General features: G+C 48.9%; 1 protein-coding gene across 1 annotated transcript in view; it reads right to left on the bottom strand.

The window, feature by feature from the left end:
• The window catches only part of LHX4 (LIM homeobox 4), a 48,787-nt gene that overhangs the window by 2,667 nt on the left and 28,405 nt on the right, over window positions 1-17,715 (bottom strand). Inside the window, exons 3-5 of the mRNA XM_007937638.2 lie at window positions 6,152-6,354; window positions 1,512-1,666; window positions 957-1,128 (exon numbers count right to left, since the gene is read on the bottom strand). Coding sequence (XP_007935829.1) covers window positions 957-1,128; window positions 1,512-1,666; window positions 6,152-6,354 — 530 coding nt within the window. The remainder of the gene's footprint in view (window positions 1-956; window positions 1,129-1,511; window positions 1,667-6,151; window positions 6,355-17,715) is intronic.

Here is a 17,715-nt window from a genome sequence, read left to right as displayed (position 1 = left end):
AAACCAGGTTTCTGACTCACAGCTCAGCTGCTCTTTCCTCCCACACAGAAGACCTTCCACGTGTGAGGATTCAGTGTTCTCCATTATGGCTACTTGCAAACAACTAGAGGATCCACAACATGCAGTAATTTGCAATTTTGCTGATGCACAGATTTGAATATAGCGCATGCTGCAAAGCTCGTGTGCAGGAGAGAGGATGAAGTGAGTGGTGGGGGAAGGGACTTTAGAAAGAGGCCAGATCCCCATGGTACATGCACTCACAGTATTGATTTCCCAGGAAAAGGGCCTGTTGAGCGTGTGCTCCCCACAACCAGGGCAGGAAGAAGGGGTGACTCTAGGGTGCTATGGGTGGTGGGCCAGTAACCCTGTATAGGGAGAGATGCAGGACAGGGGCTAGGGGCACAAGGCTGAGATACGGCTATCTGTTCTCAGCTGCGTGGGGGTGGGGTGGGGGTTGGTGAGAGAGCACCCAGTCAGCAGGAAAGGAGGGGAGGCCATGGGGCCCACAGGATGGGGCCTGGCCAGGTCCCAGGGAACCCAGCTTCCACCTCGCAGCAGCAGTGCTTTCTCTACTTCTCATCCCATCTTAAAGGGCCACTAACATTTTCCCTCAAGGGGCTCTGGTGGTACTGTGGATAAGGCATTTGACTGTTAACCAGAAGTCTGGTGGTTCAAACCTACCAGGTCCTCCACAGGAGGAAGATGAGGCGATTTACTTCTGTAAAGATTTACAGCCTTGGAAACCCAATAGGGGTCACTATGAGTCAGAATCGACTCCATGGCAGTGGCTTTCTCTTTTGAACCTTTTCCGTCACTCTTAACTACAACTCATGGGAAAATCCTATTTTCAAAATGGACTTGCCAAGGCCTCACAAGATCCCTCCTGGGTGCCAGGGATTACTGTTTGCCAGGGGACTGTCCTAAGGCCTCCGCCTCGCCCCTCCAGCCCTGCTCACCTCGGAAGCTCAGCTCACTGTCACTAACCCCACAGTCCTCGGCAGAGCTCTCCTTCTCCTGCTTGCTGCCTCCCCGGCTCCTCTTGACACTCTTGTAGAACTGCCCCCAGCGATGCCGCCCTGCGTCCTTCTTCAGCCGTTTCTCCTTGGCCCTTCTGTTCTGAAACCAAACCTGCCACACAAGCACAAGCAACACAGTAGGGCTGTCCACCAAGGGTCCAGAGCCCCCCGGCTCCCAGGGCAGGTATCTGGAACTGTGCTGATGCCTCAGCAGAGAGCAGGACCAGGAGGGTCATGTGCCCATTGTTCCCTCTGCCAGGGCTGCAGAGCTCTGTCTCCAATTGTGCCAAAGGCCCTGGGGTCACAGCCCTGAGCCCACCTCCCCAGAGGACCAGTGACACCATTGACCAGCTGGTGCCATTAATGCTCCCTGAGCCACCCTCACACAGAAGGCAGAGAGTCAGCTCTGAACACCCACCCCAGGCTCAGCTCATCAGCAGTGACAGTCTCCAGATAGAAAAGGAGTCCTGGGAGCGGGGCCAGCTGGTTCCTCACCTGCACGACCCTCATGTCCAGCCCTGTCTCCGAGGAGAGCTGCTCCCTCACGTGCCGGGCAGGCTTGGGGGAGTTCTTGTAAGCATTCTTCAATGTCTCCAGCTGCTTCGCTGTGATGGTGGTCCGGGGCCGCTTAGCTCCAGCCTCTGAGTCATCTGCAATGAAAACTGTTTCTTACACTCCCTCCTCCCTTTCTCTCTTCAGGTTTCTTGCTTGCTATGCAGGGCAGTGGGTGGCATGGTGATTGTCAGAATGGAGCAGTGCCCACCCTCACGGAGCTAACTCCTGCACCACAAGACCTTCTCAATCTCTCTCCTTTGCTCAGCGTCTTGGTGCACCCTCTCCCCTCCAGTCCAGCCACTCAGAGACCAAGCATCAGATTGAAGGTATACAGTTCTTAATCCATGTGTTACCCTCCATCATGACAGACATTTCTAGACAGAAGCTCTAACTGAGTTACCAGCCTCGGAGAACTTAGCCAGGCATGAAGGTGAACGAGCCAGCGAGCCCACCCAGCCCCCTTCAAATCAAGAGCCTCCATTTCCCCAGGTCCAGGCCACAGCCACGTTACCTTTGTCACAGCCTCTCTTGGCCCACAACCAGGGCTGAACCCATGTATTCACGGCTTAGCAACGTTTGTACACTATGCATCAGAACCCACTGGTGGCTCTCTAGGTCAATCTAATGAACCAAAATGAATAAATGAAATAAGGTAGATAGGATAGGATAGAATTAGAATAGAATAGAATAGGGCACATACTGTCTCTCGAAACTTGTTTTGTTTTCCTGTATGAATATGTGTGCTGAGTCAAAATACAAAGTGAGTTTTTTTTACTGTAGGTCATAGTTTTACAGAGAAATTCTTAAAACAATGGTTTAAAGACTGTTCAGGGTAATCCACTGACAGATCAACACAAAGTCTTCTATCATTTCTGAGCAGATGAGCCTAAATTCCTGTTAGTCAAGGCCATTTGTCTTCTCTCAGAGTCGGGAACCGGTGGCATCAGGTGTTCAGCTCTCCCCCACACTTAGACCTACTTCCCCTCTCTGCACAGTGCTGAAGGCAGCAACAAGTAAAGTCAACCACAGGCCTCTGGGTCTCTTGGTTAATCACATGTTCTTTCCCTGTGCTACGTATAAGGAGCTCTGATGGAGCTGTGGCTAAGGCATTGGGCTGCTACCCAAAGGTAGGTGGTTCGAACCCACCAGCTGCTCCACAGGAGAAAGATGAGGAAGATAGGCAGTCTGCTTCCGTAAAGATTTGCAGCCTGGGAAACCTGATGGGTGTTACTGTGAGTTGGAATTGACTCAAGAGTAGTGGGTGCTATCTACTTTTCTCCCTTTCTTTTCTTCCTTCTTTCCATTCAAGAAATCCCTCTCTTAGAAACAACAAAGGTAACAGCTAACATTTATTAAAAGCTTACTTTGTATGTTGTTGATCTAGAAATGCATTTGACCCTCCTGACAACTTTCGGTTTTGCTTGGAGTCAGAAGACGTGTGTTCAAGTCTGGCACTGCCACTGGAGTGACTTGGTAAGTGGCTGCGTCCTCTGAAAGCTGAGGGCTGATGCCGCTTGCCCTGCACATGGCAGTGTGTTCTAGAGATTGACAAGAGGGGCCCAACCCCCACCACATTCACGCCTGCAGGAGAGTGCCCGAGGCCCTGAGACCTCTCTTCTCCTTGGGTTATTTTCTTCTCCAAAAAAGCCAGAGTCATCTCTGCATTCGGTCCCATCTTCACCCCACTGTCAGCCAGCTTCCTCTCTGGAGCCCCAAACCCAAAGAGAGGGCTCAACAGAGAGTACAGCACTTAGATTCTAATTCAGAGGACAGAGAAACCCTCCAAAACTATCTACCTTTAATCTGGTTTAGGAGCTCTGGTAGTGCAGTGCCTAAGGCATCTGACTGCTAATCAGAAGGTTGGCAGTTCAAACCCACCAGCCATTCCATGGAAGAAAGACAGGGCAACTACTTCTGTAAAGACTGACCACCTTGGAAACCCAATGGAGGTCGCCATGAGTCAGAATCAACTTGATGGCAGTGGGTTTGGTTTTTTGGTTTGGTAAATTTTGTTAAGAGGAATTAATCCTTTCTTCCAGTATTTATAGAGACAACAGCATGATCATGTTTGATACAAATTTGGATTATGCAAACATGAAGTGCACAATTTAAAAAAAAATGTATATAGTCTTATTTTTGTCATAAAATTGCAAATAATGGGACCACTAAAAATTTTTAATTAATCCAGAATCACTTAATTTCATAGTAGGTTGGCCCAGTGAGTTAGAAACTGTTTTTGCAGCACCCCTAGGACAGACTACCGGCCTTTGTCTCTGGTAGGTGTCACATTGGTTCCCACTGCTGTTTACATGCACAGGGCTTTCTTCTTGTGATTATGGGGGCTATTATGCTGTTATTTTAACATTTGCTGTTATTATAATTTAAAATCTTTTTTTATATCCTATAACAATGTCATCCAAGTATTCATTAAGTACAGTGGCAGTGCTCATGCTGAGAAATGTACCCAAAAATCAATAACTTTGGTACGGAAGTTAAATGTGATAAAACACTATAAAGGAGGCCAAGCAAGACCATGATACACTGGGTTGTTAATTTAAGAGAGAGCATTCTACAAGGTATTAGAGATAATGCTGAGAAAATAAAAAGTAGCATTAAGGCAAAGATACATTTCACCGGTTATGGATTTATGTGCTCCCACATCCCCCCACACATACTTTACTTTCGTTCCTATGGGAAAATTAGTCTTCAGATATTAGTTTTGAATTATGCAGGGTCTCCTAGAACTTATCCCTGGCATAAAATGCAACCTCATTATATTGAAAATGCAAATACCCAGGGAGATGTAACAAATTAACAAAAACATTCCCAGTACTGTGCAAATGGCTGCTGTTAGTTCCACTGTTTAGCTCAAGAGGGTACTAACCAGTCACCTTCTGGTGGATTCAGACTGATGGCAACCCCCTGTGTGTCAGAATAGAATTGGGCTCCATAGGATTTTCAGTGGCTGGTTTTTCAGTAGATCACCAGGACTTTCTCTCAAAGTGCCTCAGGGTGGACTCGAACCTCCAATCTTTTGGTTGTTGTCGTTATGTGCCATCGAGTAGGCCCTGACTCATAGTGACCCCTCCTTGGGTTGCCGAGACAGTTTCACTACAGAAGTAGATTGCCCAACCTTCCTTCCGAGGAGTGGCTGGTGGGTTAGCAGTCAAGTGCCTTAGGCACTACGCTACTAGAGCTCCTATCTTTTGGTTAGTAGCCAAGCATGTTAACCATTTGCACTACCCCAGGACTCTCAAGGAGGAATAAAAACTTTAAAAGAGAGAGCCAAATGCCCCACAGCATTTGGCTTATGCTGGACGAGGATAGCCCTGACTGCACAGGAAGAAGGAGCTCCTCCTGCGCCGGCAGCCAGAGGCAGGGGGAACCTCAGCTACGTTAAAACCTAAAGTGGGCCTCATCTCCTGGTTTGCATTTCTCTCCCATTGTACAAACATGTTATACTCTGACACACAGGAGCTGGCTCTGTCAACTCCACAGCAACTGGTATAATCCTATTTAAAAACCAAACTCCTATTTAGACCACAAGAAACAGCCCAATGTGGCAGGTGACAGTATCCTACGTTTGTCTTCCCCTTCCCTGAACCCCCTCAGCACCATGGACAGCTGAGCACTCAGGGTCTAACTGAGGGCTCTGACCACCAGCGCTAGGAGAGAGGCCATGCACTCTAACTATCGCCAGTGAAGAGCAAAAGGCGTCTTGGTATCTCCAAGTCCATCTGCTTTGATGGTTTATCCCTGACAAGACACTGTAATCTTCAGTGACATCATAACTGACTCAAAAGCAACATCATCATGGGAATCTTAAGTAACTAGAGCAGATTTATACATTAAGGCAAAGATCCTTGGGAGGTGGGCGTGGGGAGGCTCTGGGTCCCTGGAGGAAGTAGACCAAAAGCCTCCGTTCATTCCTAAAGGCCAGAGCTCTGCGTGTGGTGGGAGAAGAGGTCCTCAGGGAGGAAGCGAAGGGGCACCCTTCCTGCCAAAGCCAAGCTCAGGACTCCAGCTAGCTCACCACTTCTGCCTCCTCACTGCCACAAACTCCTTATTTTTCAACTGCATTTATTAAGTGAAAAGCTAATTTGTATTAATCAAGTCTATATAACATATAAGGAGTTCTGGTGGTGGAGTGGTTAAAGTGCTCAGCTGCTAACTGAAAGGTCAGTGGTTCGAATCCACCAGCTACCCTGTGAGAGAAAGATGAAGCAGTCTGCTTCCGTAAAGATTTGCAGTCTTGGAAGCCCTATGGGGCAGTGCTACTCTGTCCTGTAGGCTATGAGTCAGATTTGACTCCATAGCAATGGGATATATGTATGCATGTGGGCCCAGGAAAGATCTAGAAGGATATACATGAAATTGCTTCTGCTTCAATTTCTTTCATCAGGCCCAGAGCTACTTTCCACAGCTTGAGTTGGTAAAATTCTTAGGAAAAGCAAACAACAACGAAAAAACCACTTCCATCGAGTCGACTCAGGGCAGCGCAGACCCAGGGCACTGCAGACCGAGGGCAGAGCTGGAACCAAGGTGGGTGGGTGGGGTGCACACAGGGCAGCACCAGTTACCATTCTGCTTGGCTGTCTCGTAGTCCTCCTTGCACACCAGCCTCCCATCCTCCATGAGGTAGAACTCGTCCCCCGTGGCCAGCTGCCGGTTACAGATGATGCAGGCGAAGCAGTGCAGGTGGTAGACAAAGTCCTGGGCTTTGCGGACCACCTGGGTCGGGGGGATGCCCTGCTGGCAGGCTGTGCATTTTGTGCCAAAGCGCCTGTCAGGACAGCAGAGAAGGTTGAGGACACAGAGGCGTGCCTGGTTTCCCCAGCTCCCTTAACCCATCTCCCACCCTCCACTTGGTAACATCAAGCCCCAGCCTCTCAGAGCCTCCCGTGGTCCTCCTCCACCTCCAACTAGCTTCATCGCTTTGTGTCCTGGACCCTTTAACCACAAAATGAAGGGGTTGGATCAGAACTTGAGTCTCCAAGGCTTCTTCCAAAGCTGTCCCAGGACTCCAAAATGCCCAAATAATAGCCCATAAGTTACCCCAGGCAGAAGGAGTTTCTAAGTCACTCCACAAACAGCTAGCTCATCCTCTGCCTTCATGGTGAGACCAAGAGGACCAGCCTCACGGGGCCACTGTATGTACCCACAGGCTGGTGTGTATAAAGCATCCAGCAATACACCTCTCTCAGCTCCCCACCAAGAATGTAGCTTGCAGAGTCTACCCTGAAGCCCCAAAGAAAATGCACTTTGTCAGCATGCAGGGCTCACTCACCCCATTCCTCTCCTCTCTCCTGGCCTCACCCCAAACCTCTCCTCCCTTCTACCTGGTCCACACAAAATCCCTCTGTGCCAGTCCCCATCCCCTTCCTAAACACAGCCTCTCAGATGTGGGGGCTGTGCCCACGAATCTGCATTTTCAAGCCCCTGTGACATTCTGAGACAGGGCACCTGAAGACCTCAAATGCCACTTTAGACCTCTCCCTGGGCCACACTGAGGGAAGAGGAAGCCGCCCACTGCCACCCTTTGCTGAGGTTGGAGTTGGAAAGGAAGGAAACACAGACTCATATAAAATATAGTCCAGTGGGGTCATGACACTTCCTCTCCCCATTCTGGCCCAAGAGATCAGCAGAGCACACCCATGGCTGCAGACAGCTGCAAGGAAATTACTGGGCCAGTGTGGGCCAGGGCAGGGCAGGGACTGCTTCTTGGCTGCAGGTGAACCTTCCCTGCTTCGGGAGGCAGCGGGAGGGGTTGGGAAAGCAGGGGCAGAGTTTAAAACAGCAATCAACCTAATTATTCATGACATTTCACACAGCAGAACTTTATCTTCTTCAGGATGAAAGACTTCGCCTAATGGATCTGGGGAAGGTTTGATTTTAATGGTCCTTTTAACTAATGCTTATAGGCAGCCTGATTTCCCCTGAAAGGACAGTACATATTTCATCCACATTAATACCAAATAAATTAATTATGGTCATGGCTATCATGATGAATCCCAGATTAATGCAGAATGATGGGTCTCTTATGCTGTAATGATACCTGCTGAGGGGGCTGCAGGGGCCTGGAGCAGGCGTGGCCAGCTGAAGCTTCCAAAGCAACCCCTTGTCACATTTCACAGAGAAGTGGGGGTGTGGGAGATCTCTATAAGCATAGGTGGGCAACCCCAAAACAACTAGGAGCTAGTTCCAGGGGACTGCTCTTCCGGGATGAGCTACAAGAAGGGTGTTGGGGTATGAAGGGCTGAGATATTTGGCTTAGGAGGACCCCAGACTTCTGAGTCCCTAGAATGTCTCCTAGTTTTAGGGGAGAGTATTTGAGACAGGTTTCTGTAGAGCAGGGGTTCTCAGCCTGAAGCCCAGGATGGGCTGGAGAGATCTGTAATCCACCCCAACCTCCAGAAATGTCCAAAATGGTGCATGGGGTGTGTGGGGGGGAAGTCTTGGCTTTCAGCAAATTTTCAGAGGGGCCCAGGACCCACAAAAGTAGAGTTAAAAAAATATTTTTTGAATAACCAAGTCAGTGAATAAAGACTGTGCTTTTAGAGAAGGCTGAGCCTGGATGAGGAGCAAGTATACAGTTAGCTCTGGAAGGTTCCATACAGGTATGAACCAGCATTCTTTGCAATTGCTGTCCAATCACATCACCTGCATTGAAGAGGAAAGGCAGGCAGGCAACCAGCTTGTGTGTGTGTGTGTGTGTGTGTGTGTTTGGGGAACAAAGAGAAAAGAAGCCTGTGTATTTGTTTTTAGAGTGTGTTTTCAAAACACCTGTACTTTTTATATCAAATTTAGGCCAATTCACAAAGCAGATGTTAAAAATGAAACATACACTGCAAACCTTCCCAAATAAACCACCAAAAATCAAGAGACTTTGTCCAAATCCTTTGCTGTCATGCGGTACAGATGCTGGAGCAGAAACAACCCCTGAGAGCTCCTTATGTTCCCCAAAAGTAAGTCCCACTTTGGTGGCCAACATTAGGGATAGATGGAGGATGAGGGCTCAGGGGGGACTCCAGAACAGAGCAAGGATGCTTCAGCAGCCTCTCCCACAGAGGGGCCACATCTCACTCACCACTGAAAAGCAGACAGTGGCTTTCAGTAACCAGAACCCAGTTGACACCAGAGCACCAGAGACATGAAAGATAACGGGGGTATAAATTTAATCTACATCCCGACAGTGATTCATGCGTGAGGGTGGCAAGTGCACAAGAAAAATGAAAAATAAATGGACTTTCCCACCAGCGTTTTTTAGCAATTGAAGCAATTTTCCTGATTGTGGGATTTATACCGATGGTAAGTGGAAGTTGCTCCTCATTACCTTTCTGGCCTGGAACACAGCCAACAGGGACCCTTACCAAAGGGGCTGGTCTGCTCTCTCCATCCACAGGGCTCCCCCTAGCATGGCTCAGCCCTCCAGGGCACCCACTCCACCCCACCTCAGTCAGAGCCAGTGGACCCCCAGTAACACTTCATCCTCTGGGGGTATGTATATGATGAAGACACTGTCTCAAGTTTCCAGATCTTCAGCCATCCAGAGTCACAGATGAGAAAGCTGCATGGCTTGTCCTGTGACAGGCAATCATGAGACAAACGACCATGGTGAAAATTCCCTCATCCAAAACAAGGTGAAATTATGGATTGGGCTGCTACACAGAAAACCAGGACTCTACCTGACCTGACAAAAATTTAAAGGAAGCTGAGAGTAGGACGAAGGGTTTACACCAGCCAAGGGATTTTCTAGGCAATTACCACCACTCCCCTTGATATCCATCACTGAGCACCTACTGTGTGCAGGGCCCTGGTCTGACTCTCCAGAAAGACAAGCCATCAGATCTGCGCTACCTGGCCAGCCCTCCAGGGTCTCCCCAGGGAAAGCAGCTGGAACTGACCCAAAATGACAAAGAAAATGCAAGGAAGGACTGAGAGCTGATGGCTCATCTTCCTGCTCTGACCAGCACCATTGACAATTCTCTCTTATCTTGCCCAGCTCACAGCAGGCAACAAAGACACACTGAATACGTGACTGACTAACCGACTGATCAAATGAATGAATGAATAAATGAATGAACAAATAAATGAATGAGTGAATGAATGAACAAATAAACAAATGAATGAACTGCTCCTTAAAACTTGTGCCTGAAGCACTTGCCACTCAACATGACAACTGCAGCTCCTAAGAAGGGAACTGGACCAGACTGAGAGCAGGCCATGGCTCACTCACTAGAACAAGCAACTTCCCATCCCCAGAGCTGTCTCATCCAGTTCCTCACACAGAGTGTTCCTGAGTGCTTAACCTGAAAGGTAGATACCATACCTTTTAACAGGTGAGAAACAAACTCGGAGAGGTGAGGGGCTTCAGCTCACACAGGCAATGAGTGGGGACCAGGGTTTGAACTCAGGGCTTCTGACAACACAGTTGGCACACAGGGCTGCCAAAGTCAGCCAACACCCACTCAGAAGCCTGCCTTGGGGCACCTACCCTGGACATGGAGCTTGGTAGAGGGACCCTGACTCCTCAGTATCCACAGTTTTGAAAATGATGAGGCCTCTGACTCTGAGCCAGTAGGCATGAGGCTCCCAGCCTGCAGATCAGGGGCTGCTCTGGGAGTCCTCACCCCCAGAGCCACTGCTGACCACTTTCCAACCCTTCCGTCAGGGGCAGGTGTGAGCCTGTGTCTTTGGTCTCACGCTCTGCTCCAGTAGTCATCCTGAGCACCCGTCTGTCCACCCCTACTTCTCTTGCCTGGCCTGCTTGGACCACTGGACAGTGCAGGGACAAATGTGAAGGTGTCTGGATCCAGTAGAAAGAGGGTAAAGACAGACCCACATGAGGGTCCTGCAGGCACCCACCTTCAGGAACCAGGTGCACAACAGTTGTTCTGGCCCATTCCTGATTTGACATCTGTCCTGTGATCAGGCCCAGGTGCTATATTTTGGTCACTGTAACACTACCATGAAAACAGCTACCATCTACCAAGCACCTACTGTGTGCCCTAAACTCATTGGAACTCTGTATGCATAATCCCATTTACTCCTCACCACCAGGCCCTCAGAGTGCAGTCCCCACAACCCCACCTTGAGACCACCCCCAAACTCCCCATTCTTGGGGAGTTTAGCTTCAGGCTCACCATCATTCACTACCCTCCGTGTCATAATTCTTCATGACTGCAACATCCACACAGACAATCCTTCCCACCCCTGCCTACTCAAGTCTTTGGCTTCTTCCCCCAAAGGTTATTGCCTACACCATTCTTCGGCCACTCACTCCCACGGTCTACCCTTGGCCTTGTTGGTACCGAAAACTGCAATACTTCCTAGAATCACTTTCTAACATTCCATCAAGAGACAACCACCTATCCTTCCACCTCACTCTCTCCAGCACTCTGACGCCAACAATTCTGCAACCGTGCTAGAATTGAAGATTCATTGACTATCCATCTCACCATCGCCCATTCCCATTGCAACCTTGCTTCCATTCTCACCCAGCAACATCTCCACAGTCCACCTTACTAGACAACCTCCTGAAGACCTAGCAGCCCTCTGCCTTCTTCACCCCAGCACTGGGCACCTGAAGAGGACCAGGGAGGAACATACCACCATACGGACCGGACTCACTTTAAATTTGTGATCTGCACCTCAAAGGGGCCCAAGAAATCATAATCTACTTCCCTCACCCATTAACTCTCCTATTCTCTTAGACACCTTTGCTCCCTACAGCCTCCCAACGTCACTCTCAGCTGGTGGCCTGCTTCCTAATTTCAGAGAACAGAGAAACTCTCAGGAAAGACCTTCCATCACCTCCAATACCCCATGTACCCCCCTGCTATAGATGAACTGTCCATACTCCTGTTCAAGGCCAACCCTCCACCTGGGCCCAGCACTCATCCCTTCTCTCCCAATCAAAAACATTCCTCCAGCAACTGTCCCCTTTGTCTCCTACATCATTAATTTTCCCTCACTACTAGATCATTCCCATCAGCAGACAAACATGCTGTTATTTCTCTCATGTAAAAAAAAAAAAAAAATCCTCTCTTGACCACACATCTCCCTCCCTATTTCTCTGCTCCCTTTATAGCAAACTCCTCAGAAGAAAGATCTATGTTCAGGGTCTCTGGTACCCCTGCAGTAGTAGATTCTGGTCTTCTTTGGAATCCACTCCAATCAGAGTGCTGCCCCACCAAGCAAGCAAAATTTTGCTAAACATTGCTAAATCCAGTAGTCATTTCTCCTCTTCCCTGACCACCACTCTCCCTCCTCCTGAGAACACTTTGCTCACTTGGCCTCAAGACCAGCTCCCTGGCTCTGCTCCCCTCATTGGCAGCTCTCCTCCATGGCCAGGACCTCTTCTCTGGCTACCCACACCACCCAGACCTTTCTATCTCCAGCCCAGACCTGTCCCCTGCCCTCCAGACTCTCTCCTTCTCACTGTCCACTACAACCACTGTCTCCTCAGCACCTCCATGTGCTTCTGACCAAAACCACATTCCTGACCTTGAATCTACTCCTCCTGCAGTCTTCCCTTCTCAGAGGATTGCCATTTCATTTTTCTAATTGTTCAGGCCAAAAACCTTGGTGTATGCTTGACTTCTCTCTCTCTCTCTCTCTCTCTCTCTCTAAGTCCGCATCTGATCTATCAGCAAATCTTGTTGGCTCAACACAAACTCATATCCAGAATCAGTCACTTCTCACTTTCTCCACCACAGCCACCCTCGTTCAAACGACCATAATTTACAACAGCTACCTAGCAGGTTTTCTGGCTTCAGCCCTGACTCCTCACAGTCTATCATCTACATCATTGCCAAATTGATCCTGTTACAACCAAAATCAGGTCCTCTTCTAACCCTGCTCAGAACCTTTCAAGGCTCCCATCTCACTCACAGTGAAAGCCAAAGTCACTTTAATGAACTACAAGACCCTGCACCATTTGGACCCCACTACCTTTTTAACCTCATCTCCTACCCCTCTCCCCCTTGCTCATTCACCTCAGCCACACTGGCCTCCTACTGGTTCCTCCACTTGAAACACTCTTCAGATACCTGCAAGACCCATCCCATGTGTGCTACAGGTCTCTGCTGAAATGCTGCCTTCTCAGACAGGCCTTCTGTGACCACCTCCACCCCCAACACTTCCTTTCCTTTTGTCTCATGACAGCACTCGTCTCCAATAAATGTACTGTATTTATTTGTGGAATCCCTGCATGGCACGAATGGTTAATGGGCTTAGCTGCTAACAGAAAGGTTGGAGGTTCAAGTCCACCCAGAACCATCCTAGAACAAAGGCTTGGCCATCTATTTCTGAAAAAACAACCATCAGAAAACCTATGGAGCACAATTCTATTCTGACACGCATGGGGTCGCCCTGAGTCACAATCAACTGTATGGCAACTCGTGTTTTTTGGTTTGGGTTTTTTGTTTGTTTGTTTGTCTTTATTGTCTTCCTCCCTCTCTAGAAGGCAAGCTCTATGATGGCTGGGACTTTATCTGTTTTGCTCAATCCAGTGTCTGACCCATGATATATGTTCAATGAATACTTATTAAATAAATAAAGAAATGACTTACTCTTATAGTATGTATGAATACATGCTCCACCATTCTATAGATGAGGAAACTGAAGTTCAGAGAGGTTAGGTAACCTCCCTAGATCCTCACAGCCCTTAGCAACAGAGCTGGGATCTGAACCTGGTGCTCTTCCTCAATGATGCCTCTCACTCAGTCAGTGGCAGATTCCCAATAGATGTATTCCTTCCATTGGGAAACAGTTTCTGGGGGCCAGCCCAAGCCCCCTGTCAGCCTCCCTATGTGTGTGAGCTGCTACAGCACAGTGCTCCATCCCAAGAAAACAAAATACTGCATAACTTGATTTTATGCTTTAATTGCTTGGTGGTGATTTAGTGCAGGCTGTATATTTTTTTCCCAGCTGACACTTCCCTACATGTATTTCTTTTATCTATCACCATATTTGACAGGTAAGTTGCTGATATTTACTGTTACTGTATGTACCAATATTTCCAACATATATCACCGCCTATTCTAAGGCCACAGCCATGTCATGGACACATCAAGTTTTGTGAACGGTCAGACTTCTCCACACATAGCTGGGGGCCTGGGGACACAGCTCCCCACATAGCACATGCTCACACATAAACCTCCCAGTTTCATTCAAACTACCCCATCATGCTCTGCTTTTAATTGGGGGGGGGGTTCTATATAATGTTTAAGGAGCCCTAGTAGCACTGCTAACTGAAAGGTTGACAGTTCAAACCCTCCCAGTGGTTCTATGGGAGAAAGACCTGGTGATTTTCTCTCCTAAAGATTACAGCCAAGAAAAGCCTATGGGGCAATTCCACTCTGTCACATGGGTCACTACAAGTCAGAATTGACTCAATGGCACCTAACAACAACACAATAACATATACTGTTTTTATTTTTAAACAATGTCCTAGTTATCTAGTGTGGCTATAACAGAAATACTGTAAGTGGATGGCTTTAACAAACAAATTTATTTTCTCATAGTTTAGGAGGCTAAAAGTCCAAATTCAGGGTGCCAGCTCTAGGGGCAGCCTTTCTCTCTCAGTCGGCTCTGGGGGAAGTCTTGTCTCCTTTCAACATCTGTGAGCCCAGTGTCCCTTGGAGATCTCTATATGTCTAGGCATCCTTCCACTGGGTTTAGGAGGTTCTCAGCACAGGGATCCTGGGTCCACAGGACTGCTTTACTCCTGGCTCTTCTTTCTTGGTGGTAGTCAGGCCCCTCCTTCTCTGCTCACTTCTCTCTCCTTTTATCTCTTGTAAGATAAAAGGTGATGCAGGGCACACCTCAGGAAAACTCTCCTTACATTGGATCAGGGCTGTAGCCTGAGTAAGGGTGTTACATCCCACCCTAATCCCCTTGCAATTGAGTGACTGATCACATTAGATCATCTCATAGGGGATGATTACATCATCACATAACTGCCAAACCACTGAGAATCATGGCCCACTTAACAGAGGTAGAAATGGGCCCAGAGAGGTGTAGTGACTTGCTCAAGATCATACAGCTCAGTCAGTGGCAGAAAAGGGACCAGTGTCCGACTCTCCTCTTCCCTTGGCTATGCTTTCCTCCTCTGCTGCTAGGGGCAGATTTGCTTCCCAAGAGACAAGGGGTATGTGGGAGCCACCCTCAGCTGCAAGAGTCTGGCCCCTGTCCACCACATACTCCTGTATTTTTGTAACTATGCATCAAGCATATAGGATGCACCAGGCAAGTTCATGTGTGCTATCTCATGGATACAGTACAGCAGCCCTCCTTGGGAGATATGATTATTCCCTTTCCACAGATGGTGACAGGCTTGCAGCAGTCAGTTGACTGGCCCAAGGTCATTCTCCTTTCTCCCCACTTACTTGCCCCAGGCACCTAATCCGACCTATGTCATCGTTGCAGTGGAGTCAGTCCCTACTTCTGGCAAACCCATAAAGTCCAGAATGCAATGCTGCTTGGTCCTGTGCCATCCCACTGATTGGTCATAGACTAGACCATTGCAATCCAGAGTTTCCAATGGATGATTTCAGAAGCAGATTGCCAGGCCTTTCTTCCTAGTCTAACTTAGTCTGGAGGCTCTGATGAAACCTGTTCAGGATTACAGCAACATGCACACCTCCACCGACAAATGAGTGCTGAATCTGTCTCCTTAAACCAAAAAACAAACCCACTGCCATCAAGTCAACTGAGACTCATAGTGACCGCATGTGCCCTCCTTATTCCCAGTTAATTCCTCTCTGCCAGGGTGTTAGCTCAGCTGATACCAAATGTCCCTGTGCGGAAGACTCACCTGGAATGTTTGTTTAAAACAGAAAACCCATCTCTGATTCTTGACTCTGGACTCAGAACACACACTTTTAACAAGGCCCCCAACAGGTGGTCCTGCACTGCTATTGCATGGACCACATTGTGAGAACTTCTGTGTACACTGTCAGCCCTGCTAGGGCATCTGCAGATTGATTCTCAGAGTCCCTTAAGCTCCAAGGCCTCATTCCTAAGGGTAGTGTGGCAGGCACTTGTGACCAAGCCCCATCCAGTCCCCCCTCACATCACACCTCCAGCTAAACTGCTCTACTCTCTCATAGCACTGGCCACAGAACCCAACTCTAGTCTAGTGGTTTCTCTCACCAAGTGAGGCTTCCAGGGACACATAAAGATCCCTGGGAACCAGAATGACAACCAGAGACTAACTCTGACTACAGAGAATCAGTAGGAGATGAGGTTGAGTCAAATCCTCGGCCCTTGGACACTGGGCTCAGAAGTTTCAAGAGGCAATGGGAGCCACTGACCAGGGATGGGGCTGACAGGAAGTAGAAACTGATTGAGGAGGAAAAGTTTGCAGTGGTACAAAGGCATGGTGATAAGGGCCTGACAGCAGACAGCGGCAGCAGTGCGACTGGACTGAGAGGGCATTTTGGAGGTGGGATCCCCATGCCTTGGTGTCTGAATGGCCAGGGTGGGGTGGGTGGTAAAGGAGACAGAAGGCTCAAAGGATCTCTGCTGCTGGCTGGTGTGCTTGCCTGGGTTAGAACAATGCCCACATCCTCCCCACCACATCATCCAGGCCCCACTTTGCTTTGGGACCCCATTTCCACAGCTGACCAGCAGCCCTCAGACAGAGAGTGACTCTCAGGCTGATTTGCAATTATTTAGTTTCAACCCAGATTTCCCCATGCCAGGAAAGTCCCTGAAATGAAGGTTCCATAGAGCAAGAGGCCTTGCCTGAGGCCTGGCTCTGGGAAGGCGGCCTGGGCAGCAGCTGAGCAGGAGTGCTCCGGGCAGCAGACAGATCTTCTGAGAGCTCATCACCGCTTGATGTACGGCCTCCACTCCCAGGGGTGCTGCTTGACTAAGTAATTGCTTCTGTCTTGATTACAGCCCTTTGCAAATGACTGTGGACCTGATCCCGCCAGTGGGTTTGAGTCTTACAAACGTCCACACACACAGCTACTATCTGGATCATCTGATCATTACCTTAAAAGGTTTAATTTGCTTAAAGAGGGAATTTGACTATAAACTATTCAGAAATTATGGAAAGTCACACGTCAAAAACACCTTCCCCCTGTGGTGTCCTAAGCACATTTTGCTAGACCATCCCTGTGTGTGTGTGTGTGTGTGTATGCAAGTGTGTCAATAACAGGTATGTATTTATCAGGAAGGCACCCTGGTGGCACAGTTATTAAGTGCTCAGCTGCAAACCAAAAGGTTAGTTGTTTGAACACACCCCAGCCACTCCGCAAGAAAAATGTGGCAGGCTGCTTCCATAAAGACTTACAGCCTTGGAAACCCTATGGGACAGTTCCACTCTGCCCTATAGGGTCGCTATGAGTTGGAATTGACTCACAGCAGTGGATTTCGCTTGGGTTTTTTTTTTGTTAGTTATTAGGGATAACAAGTGGCTCAGGAAGAATCTGATCCCAGATGGCCTCTTGCTCTATGGAACCTTCATTTCAGGGACTTTCCTGGCATGGGGAAATCTGGGTTGAAACTAAATAATTGCAAATCAGCCTGAGAGTCAGAGGGTCTCTTTGTCTGAGGGTCTCTCTGTCTGAGGGCTGCTGGTCAGCTGTGGAAATGGGGTCCCAAAGCAAAGTGGGGCCTGGATGATGTGGTGGGGAGGATGTGGGCATTGTTCTAACCCAGGCAAGCACACCAGCCAGCAGCAGGGATCCTTTGAGCCTTCTGTCTCCTTTACCACCCACCCCACCCCTGGCCATTCAGACAACCAACCTCAGAACTGAAACCATCCCTTCTTGGGGCAACAGCTCGAGGCAGCCCCATAGCCATATCCCCACAGGCTGGCCCCTCCTGCCGGGGCCAGGAAACCTGGTGAGGGTTGCAGTTGCTGACACAAAGCTCAGCAGCAAAGCACACAGGGACAGCATCTTGTGAGGAAGCTCCTGATGGCTACCTGGAGCCATCTACACACAGGGCGGTGGGCAGTCATTCCAAATCACCTGGCCTGAATTCCCAGGTGTATAGTAGAGCTGACAAGGGGCAAGGTTGTGGTCACGGCTTGGTCACAGCCAGCTACCCAGAGCAACCGAGAAGTTGAACCTGCGGGCTTGGGACCATAGTCGCAGGGGACATCAAGCTCAATTGGCATAACATACTA

Source organism: Orycteropus afer, unplaced genomic scaffold (genome assembly GCF_000298275.1).
Source record: "Orycteropus afer afer isolate SDZICR_OR568_19922 unplaced genomic scaffold, OryAfe1.0 scaffold00043, whole genome shotgun sequence".
Lineage (NCBI taxonomy): Eukaryota > Metazoa > Chordata > Mammalia > Tubulidentata > Orycteropodidae > Orycteropus > Orycteropus afer.
Note: the sequence above shows the minus strand (reverse complement) of the source record. Positions and strands in the feature narration are given on the sequence as shown.